This window comes from Sinocyclocheilus anshuiensis, unplaced genomic scaffold (genome assembly GCF_001515605.1).
Source record: "Sinocyclocheilus anshuiensis isolate Anshui unplaced genomic scaffold, SAMN03320099.WGS_v1.1 scaffold1615, whole genome shotgun sequence".
Lineage (NCBI taxonomy): Eukaryota > Metazoa > Chordata > Actinopteri > Cypriniformes > Cyprinidae > Sinocyclocheilus > Sinocyclocheilus anshuiensis.
The window spans coordinates 209,746-220,070 of NW_015549659.1; the positions used below are offsets into that span (position 1 = coordinate 209,746).

Sequence of the window (10,325 nt, forward strand, 5' to 3'; positions counted from 1 at the left end):
CATTACTTTTTTGAAAAAGTAACTCAGATATTTTCTTGTAAATTAAAAAAGAAATGTGTTACTTTACTAGTTACGTGAAAACAGTAATCTGATTACGTAACTCGCATTACTTGTAATGAGTTACCCCCAACACTGAGTATACATAGAGTTATATATTTTCATGTGAAACTCTTGCCAGGAAAGTTACTTTGACGTTGTTATGAGCTTATTGAATGTTTGGTTGCTAGGTAACCATCTCTTGACACTTTCTCTTTATATTGTTCCACATCTATATTTATGTAGACAATGGTAAGTTAGAGAATGAGTCAGGGATTCATGTTTCATAGCCTGAGCTGTACGTATACAGCTAACCTTCAGCTGTGGGGCCTGTGGCCAAACAGGTGCTGAATAGAACACGATGACACATCCTCATCCTGAACCCGATGGCATGTTCAAGTGTGAGCCCTTTGCTCACTAACTGTGATCTTTTGTCCATCATTGCTTTTGTCAGCAAGAATTATAATGGCATTTTATGGCAAAATAGATGTAATTACAGAGGAGCAAAAAAGGTTGATATGATCAGACTATGAGGGCTTATTAATGCTGCAGGATTCGTGTACTAATCAAGACTCAGGCATGCCAGGTTTTGTTGAGATGTTTTTGCTAATTTCACCCTTCAATGACAATTTATTTTTGAACAGTATTGCATGTGTGTGTGTATACACTAGCGTGCAAACGTTTGAGGTTATGAATATTAATACAATTTTAACTAAAATTTTCTGTGTAATATATTTCTGTGAATATATTTTAAAATGTTATGTATTAATGACTAAGCTGAATTTTTAACAGCCATTACTCCAGTCGTCAGTGTCACATGATCCTTCAGAAATCATTCTAATATGCTGATTTGGTGCTCAAAAAACATTTCTTATTATTATCAATGTAGAAAACAGTGCTGCTTAATATTTTTTTCTCTGGAAACTCTGATATATTTTTTTTCAGAATTCTTTGATAAATAGAAAGTATTTTAGAAATCTTTTGGAACATTATAAAGGTCTTTATTGTCACTTTTAATCAATTCAGTCCTTATTAATTAAAAATTAATAAATTATTGACCACAAACTTTTGAATGGTAGTATATATTTAATCATTTTTTTGTGACGTATATAGCATTTGAATCTCAACTCTTAGTTCTAATTATTGTTGATTCATGTTCAATAATTGTTCCATAGATTGTGATCATTCATTAAAATGAAAATCAGTGATGTACATTCTGCTCTCATGTGATGCGGTGCTACATAAAACATTTAGGTCGCCAGAATCCAGGTAGAGCTCTTCAGTGACTGACATTTAATTACCCCATCCACCCGCAGTAATAATAATCCGCTTTTGAGTCTGATGAGCTTTCTCATCAGAACTGTCTTTGGATTCTGGATGTGGGAAAAAAAAAACGTAATTTTAATCTAAAATCATGGTGTAACTTTTGTAAACATTCCCTCATCACTGGCTCAATGGCTGGATGTAAAATGAACCAGAAAGAGAAGTGAGAGAGCAAGATATGTAAGCGACAACACAGCAAACAGAGCTGTGGGGGGAAAGCGACTTGGCATTTCAATAATGAACCATTTCCACCTGATTCACTGCATTTTGGAATAATTGTGGGTGCGAAGAGAAATATGACTGTAAGATTCTCGAGTCCCCAGTAGCATAACTGAACGTTCACACCCTGAGGTAATCAGGAAACAGTGAAATGTGTGGAGAATTTCCTTATTGTCCTCATCAGTGCCAATTAGTTATCTCAATCCCGCAGCATTGTTTTGCAAATTTACATTTAATCAATTCACATTTAAATGTGTTCCAAAATCCTGTCTAATTTACAACGTACCATGTTATGACAAAGCCCGCAATTAAAAGATGTTAAGAACAATCATGACCTCGTTTTTATGTGTTATGGGACACACTGTTTTTGTAATGCAAAAAATCTGTCATTATTTGAATGAAGACTTTAAACTCCAAATACAAGGGTTTAAAGTGTCTGTGTGTGTGTGTGTGTGTGTGTGTGTGTGTGTGTGTTATATGTGTAGAGCTGAGAGACCTATAAAAGGAAATATGATGAAACGGACATTCCCTTGGCCTTTTTTTGGTCCTACACAAAACAACATACACCCCACTTAGATCATTTCAGACTACATAGACACTCAGCAATCATTTGGCCTGTCATCTCACCGCAGACATCTAAGCATATGCATGGAACTGAAAAAAGTATGTCTCTGCTGAAATGCTAGTTTGATCTAGCACAAAGGGACGGGAATGACAGGAAGATGCTTTTAGCCTCAGAGTAACCTGAGTGGAGAGTTTGAGCTGTCAGCGTCAGTCAAGGGATTCGTCAGAATTCAATACATCTTTATTTCATTCTTATTTCACATCTCTCGTAACTAGCGTCACCTTCAAGTTCCTCAGTGGAAAATGTGTGCCGTCCCAATTTTAAACACCTCCTTTGATCTTTTCTCTGCAGACTGTTCCAAGCCCAGCGTCTCCAAGGGCTCCTCAGCCATGAACATGCCCCAGTCATTTGGCACTGCGATGGGGTTCTCTCTGTCAGATACCCTGCCGGCTGCCAGCCTGCCTAACGTGCCACAGAACCCTTCGGATCAAGGATCTCTGTTAACTGCTGAAGAAAGCATCACTTACTTAGCACCCATGGCAGACACAAATAAATGCTGGCCCATCCGGCCAACGCTGCGGAATGAACTGGACACATTTTCAGTTCATTTCTACATCTTTTTTGGACCCAACATCTCCATCCCTCCAGACGGGGCAGCGATATTTGCCATCAACCTAATGCCGGTGCTGGACAGTGGAGGTGTCCTCAACATGGAGCTCAAACTCAATGTGGTGAGTTGAAATGGTTTAAATCTTCCCAACAAAGTTGTTTCTATCTAGTGCAAAAAATTACATGATAAAAATGACTAACAATATAAAAAAGTATTTATTTATTTATCTTTTTTTTTTATTTGTGATAAAATCTAAAAAGATTTGAGTGTTAAAGCATGTGTTTTTTGTTCAGTATAATATATGATACATCAGGCTTTTATGGCTCATATAGTATGATATAGGCGTATATGGAGCTCACACTCTAGAAGGAAAACTGACGGAGGCCCAAAGTGAGCAAACATATGAAATTTGATGCAGATGTTGTTATTTGTATGGCTAAAAAGTAAGATGAGATTCTGATAGCTTGTAAAGTAAATCAATGGTCAGTATAGCTGACTTTTAACTGTGTATAAAATGCATGTAAATATCAGTTGTCAATCTATATCTTATTATAATATGTCTTAGTAAGATGATATTTAAATACTTAGTTTTATGATCAAAGCTCTGTTTTTTTTTTATTATTGTGGGGGGCAAAAATATAATGCAATGCAATACAGTGATGTATCATACATTTTAACATGATTTTTCTACAAATTATCTATGGATAATCAAGTCAACCTAAGTTGAATTAGTCCAGTAGTAATTAGTCCAGTTTTCATCTTGATAGATTGCTAAAAAAAAATAAAATGTATTGTTACATTTACTTTATAAATTTACAACAAACAGACACTGACATTTTAGAATGATACTAAAAGGCCTTTTACTTGCTTAAAAAAATATACATTTTCTATCACACAACAATGAAGTAACATGTAATAGATATATACATGTTTTTGGCAAAGTTTTGATCATGTTGATATTTTAGAGGCCTTAGAAATGTGGGTATCAAACTTGATACAGTAGGCTTTACAGGGTTAAAACTGGAAACAAATAGTAGTGTTAGACTCTAATATACTGTAGGTACTTAGCAATATTTACATTTATGCATTTGGCGAACACTTTTATCCAAAAAGACCTACTGTAAGTTGCTTTCAAGGTATAGGCTACATTTCATTACTTCAGGCATTCCCTGGGAATCAAACGCATTCCCTTGCCACTGCTAACGCCATGCTCTACAGTTTAAGCTACAAAAATACTGTACATACAATCTTTTATATTTTTTACTTTATATATAGTTTATAGTTTATATCCAGGTAAACATTCAAAGAGCATTTTTATTATTAATATTATTTCATTTTACCTTCTGAAATGTGTCTGCTTTAAGTTAGAATGGATTACCTTGTACCAGTCACCATGGTTCTTGTCAGAGCTAATGCATTTGGAATCTGTAATACCCTTAAAGCAAAGTTTAGATCATGTTGATATTTTAGAGGCCTTAGAAATTTGGGTATCAAACTTGATACAGTAGGCTTTACAGGGTTAAAACTGGAAACAAATAGTAGTGTTAGACTCTTATATACTGTAGGTACTTAGCAATATTTACATTTATGCATTTGGCGAACACTTTTATCCAAAAAGACCTACTGTAAGTTGCTTTCAAGGTATAGGCTACATTTCATTACTTCAGGCATTCCCTGGGAATCAAACGCATTCCCTTGCCACTGCTAACGCCATGCTCTACAGTTTAAGCTACAAAAATACTGTACATACAATCTTTTATATTTTTTACTTTATATATAGTTTATAGTTTATATCCAGGTAAACATTCAAAGAGCATTTTTATTATTAATATTATTTCATTTTACCTTCTGAAATGTGTCTGCTTTAAGTTAGAATGGATTACCTTGTACCAGTCACCATGGTTCTTGTCAGAGCTAATGCATTTGGAATCTGTAATACCCTTAAATCTGTGAGCATATTACATATACTCATATTACTGAAACATCTTGCAAGTCTCAATACACTTCAGTCGTTCAGCTTCAGCAAAATCCATATATAATTCTATGGTACGTCGTCTAGATTCTGTGTATATGTTTTTTGATGTTGCTGTTGAAAGATCAGAGGGGCTGTGAAATACCCATTGGGACTCTGGTACCCAGATACCTTTGATGGAGTCACCTAGGCACTTCTAAGGTGTTTGAAGGATTATGAATAATTCAGATCTTTACATTTCTCCTGTAACCAAGAGCCCATATGGCATTTAACTGACTCAGGGTTACGACTCAGGAGCTCTTCAGCTAAATTCTTGTGGGTGGCAGAGACTCAATGCACCGTAGACTGATTAATATCAAATGTTAGCAAGTGTTAGCCTGTTCTCACAGCATGAGACGTGTAAAACTAAAAGGGGGATGGTTGCAAATGTCACCATGCTTGTTTTTCTCAGGTGCTTGGTGAAAGTGTCAGCTTCTAGTTGTTGATAATATGCATGTGGCTTCATTTGCGTATCACTAAAAACCCCTTAAAAGTTTCTATGCCAAGTCCACACGTCCAAACAAACAGAAGACGAACATAGGCCTATTTATTAGTTGATATCTTACGCCTCAGCCCTTTCAACAGGCTCCATTTCTCTCAGATTGTATTGATGCATTTAATGGATGTTTCCTAGAGTGGCACTGAACAGGAAAGGGAGAGAAGAATGAGCTCTCGGTGGCAGAGCCTCCATTTCTCAGATTGTATTGATGCATTTAATGGATGTTTCCTAGAGTGGCACTGAACAGGAAAGGGAGAGAAGAATGAGCTCTCGGTGGCAGAGGTTACTTTAAAAAGCCACATATGAGGCTTTCAGTAGCTGAAAGGTGGGATGTTTGGCAGTGAGAGTAAACGCTGTGAGATGGCTGAGCGGTTATGACTGTATTGCTGAGGAGGGAGGGGATGGTGATGAAGAAGGGAGAGTGAGTGCTTGGTACTGTAACAGGTTTCTTGACAGCTTAAATGCATGCAGCTGCATTGGTGTGAAGAGTCATCACACAATGGCCCCATTTCCATTTCCCAGAGTAGGTGATTCTTATCAAAAATTCAATCTCTGAGAGCATTATACGACTTTTATTGAGGAGCCCTTGACTTGTTAAATATTTAAGTTCAAACAGCTAAACAAGGTATGAAATTGTGTGTCTTTACTGTCTTGAAGTAATATTCTGGGTTCAATGCAAGTTAAGCTCAGTTGACAGCAGCTGTGGCAAAATGTTGATTTCAGCACAAAAATAAATAAATAAAATACAAATACATAAAATGGTCTCTTGTTTTTTTTGTTTTGTTTTGTTTTTTTAATGGAGGTTATAAAAGGCACTTTGGAAGTATGTGCCTTTCAAAGGCACAATGGATGTAAATGGGGCCAGTTTTTAGATGATTTAAAAGCATAAATAAAATAAAAAACACATTAATTCACATTTATTCATTTTTACTGTCATTTATGGTTTATGGCATTACAGTTTCATGATGACGGAGCTGTAAAATTGGATATACGCTACCGTTCAAAACTTTGGAGTTTGTAAGATTTTTTAATGTTTTTGAAAGAAGTCTCTTACAGTAGGATATACAGTAAAACTGTAATATTATGAAATATTATTAAAATTTTAAAATAACTGTTTTCTATTCAAATATATTTTAAAATGTAATTTATTTCTGTGATGCAAAGCTACATTTTCAGCAGCCATTTCTCCAGTCTTCAGTGTCACATGATGCTTCAGAAATCATGATTGATTTGGTGCATATTAATGCCAATAAGAAACATTTCTTATTATTATCAATGTTAAAAAAAGTTACATTTTAATATTTAATTAAACATTTAATGCGTAATATTTTTGTGGAAACCATGATACATTTTTCAAGATTCTTTGATGAATAGAAAGTTACAGCATTTATTTGAAAGAAAACCTTTGTAACAATGTCATATGTAAAATGTCTTTACTGTCCTTTGACCAATTTAATACGTCCTTGCTGAACAGAAGTGCTAAAAACTGAAAAAAAACAAAAAAAAAACCTCTTACTGACCCCAAACTTTTGAGCGGTAGGGTAACTTTACACAGAAAAGGTTAGTAAGTGATTTTCACACTAAAATCATGTTAACGTGGAAATTGTTTGTCTTGTTGCTATAATGTGGAAACAGTGAGTATTTTAACATTTTTACATTGGCCCCATCCAATTTCATCGTACTGTAGTATTTTATTTTATTTTTTTGTGGTAATCAACATTAAAGGGATAGTTCACCCAAAAATGAAAATGTGATGTTTATCTGCTTACCCCCAGGGCATCCAAGATGTAGGTGACTTTGTTTCTTCAGTAGAACACAAATTATGATTTTTAAGTCCATGTTAACGTGGAAATTGTTTGGCTTGTTGCTATAATGTGGAAACAGTGAGTATTTTAACATTTTTACATTGGCCCCATCCACTTTCATTGTACTGTAGTATTTTATTTTATTTTTTTGTGGTAATCAACATTAAAGGGATAGTTCACCCAAAAATGAAAATGTGATGTATGCTGTCGACTGGGCTTTTTTAGGCCAGGAAATAAACTTCAAAAAAGTTCAGTCTATTCTTGATTATTAAATCCCAGTTAACTACAAATATATTTAAAAAGTAGTGAGACGTTCTCTGCTCCATTTCAACTAAAATGGTTTGGATTATGAAGGAGACGGTTCTCTAATCAGCACTTTGGAAGGTAGATGAAGATTGGTGGTATTTTTGTCTTTTACTGGCCTTTTTAAAGGGTTCTTTAAAGGTAGACTACAGAGCAACCCTGTGAGTGGGTGCCATGGTCGTAAAATAAATGATTTCCATCTTCTAGCCATATGCTGCCATCAGGGAAATATCTTGATAAGACGGCTAGATGATGGATGTCTGCTCCATTGATGTATCTCAGGTTTATGAGCACCACGCTTAATAGGAGCAATTCCTGTTTCTACCGGCAGGCACCTGGCCTCTCCAGGACTCAGGGCAAGTCATCAAAAAGATGGACAGAGAAGACAATGGAAAAGTGAATTGCAACACAAAGTATATTATGGAGGAATAGTTCCCAACTGAGTTTTCCTCAAAACAGAAATCAGCAGGGGGTAAATGACATGGCTGTACTGTCAGAAAAGTACACAACAGGTAAATGTCCTCAGGTATTATGCATTATTTATCTCAGTTCGTTAGAAGGAGTCAATCTGATCAGTCCTTGATTCACCTCGCTGCCCTTCAGATTCCAGTTTCCAATCCTGACTACATCATTAAGGAAAAACATGTACTCACCACAACACATAACTCAAAGGGAAGAATGAAACAAGAATGCTTCATGAGTCACTACATGTGGGATTTGAACTAACAACGTCCTGACCTCCAGCACAGATCTTTAACAAACACATCACACTGCCACAACTTCGACATTTGCCAAAAAGAAATACCACATTAAGTCAACACAGCCCAGTATAGCTATAGCTGTGACAGCATGGTTTTGAATATAAAAAAAATTCTATTCAATTCTATTTTGTCATAGAGGTCTTTAGGTCAGGAGCCAAATTTGGTGAGAATTGGACAATCAGTACGTTTACATGGACAACAATACTCCGATTTTAATACGATTAAGACAATACTCTGATTAAGAATCTACCATGTAAACAGAGATTTTTTGATTACCTTAATCCGGCTAAAGTCACAATTGAAGTTAACACTAATCGAATTAAGACATGTGGAGTATTCCTATTTTAGTTGCATTATTGAAGTGCAGTAAAGACATGTACTCACCTGAATCACACTATTATCGTCGTGTATTATTACCATCATGTAGGACTTTTCGCCGCATTTTGCAACAGGATACACACATGGCAGTGGTCAACTGTTTGACGGCAAACAAAAGAATGGCTTCAACAACACCATCGTCTGCTTGCATGTATAGCATGACAAATAATTAACTGCACTTGAAGCTTTCAGTAAATTAAAAATGGAACACCCAAAACTGTATATGGCATCATAACTAAGACGAACTATATGTTTATACGTGAAATTACGGAGGAGACGTCAGATGGCGTCACGTGGTGACGTAATGACGTAATGACGTGTGCCATTAATCGAACTATATACTATAACATGTAAAACAGGAACATGAAAGGAATTTTCTAAAAGCAACTCTTGTAAACACCTTAAACGTAATATTGTCTTATTCAGAATAAGGTACATAATTAGATTACTGATGTCCATGTAAATGTAGTAAATGCCTAGAAGGAGTAGCTCCCAAACTATGCTAAGAGCATGGAGTGTAGGACCACTGAAACGGTTCACTTTAATAGGTCAGTGTATTGTCGTGATACATTGGCTGAGAATTATAAATGGGTTATTGCTGGAATTCTCAAAACCCAAAACAGAATCCTGGGTTATCTTGTTTTATACTGGGTTATACTGCTTATACGTTAACCGGGATTAACAATTACTCCTGCTTTCGTAAACAGACATTTCAATCTGTACATTCCTAAACCCACGGTTCTAGTGGCGCTCATTGGGCAGGAGAACAATAATAAGAGTACTAGTGAATGCAGTAGCTGTCATAGCAGCTTCAGTGCTCGACCCCTAATGATGAAGTAATGGCTTATCCTCATGTCAGGATCCAGCTCAAAAATCTCAAAAATAGGAATTTTCTTTTAATGAAATGAAAGTGACAATTACTCAGTGAGCCAAAGAAATCAGGAACAGCACAAGTGGCATTACAGGCTTGTTTGATGAAATGTCTCAATTTTAAAAACCGATATAATAGCACTGATGCCCTGTACTGCCGAGATAATGGTTTTAGATATGATGTGCCTGAAGGCATTGCATGGAGATTTCCCAAGCCGCTGTTGTCTGCTTACAATATAGCCTATAAGAAGTTGAATATATGGTCACTCAAATGCTATTTGAGTCAAATACTAATTTCAGACTCTAATCCGCACAACAGCAATATCTGGTAGAACTGTTAAAGGGGTCATATGATGCGATTTCTATTTTTCCTTTTCTTTAGTGTGTTGTGTTGCTATTTGTGCATGTATAAGATCTGCAGAGTTACAAAGCTCAAAGTCTCCCACAAAAGGATTTATTCTATCTAAAAGAGAAGGTTGATCCAGACTGGGCTAAAACGCCTCATTCAAACACACCCCCACATCTCTACGTCACAAATCACGATGTGGAAATATTTGCGAAATGCCGCCCAAATGTTCATGCAAAGAAAGAAGGCGTGGTTTCAGGAACAGCAGTAGTGTTGATGGAGCCATGTCAGAGAGACGCTGTGTGTTTCAATGCGAAAGCAAAAGCACTTTATTTGGCCTTCTGAAAGTAGATGCAATGAGGAATCGTTGGTTAAGATTTATTTACAACAGAACAGCACAACCCAGATGTTCGAATTTGTGCAACGCATTTTATGGGCGAGAGTAGCCTACAAGGCTGGCTGTGCAAAGGCTATTTCTAAAAAAAAAAAAAAGGGTCAATTCCGACTTTGCTATGACAATCTGACGCTTATTCTGAATCAGCTACTGTAAGTATGTTTTCTTAATAGTTTAAGTATTTGCTATTGACTGTTCAAATGCG

At 36.0% G+C, this 10,325-nt stretch overlaps 1 protein-coding gene across 1 annotated transcript in view; it reads left to right on the plus strand.

Moving 5' to 3' along the window:
- Positions 1 to 10,325, plus strand: part of LOC107660267 (transmembrane protein 8A-like) — a gene marked incomplete at its 3' end in the record, with an annotated part of 116,711 nt that overhangs the window by 97,850 nt on the left and 8,536 nt on the right. The window contains exon 6 of the mRNA XM_016449542.1: positions 2,495 to 2,874. Coding sequence (XP_016305028.1) covers positions 2,495 to 2,874 — 380 coding nt within the window. The remainder of the gene's footprint in view (positions 1 to 2,494; positions 2,875 to 10,325) is intronic.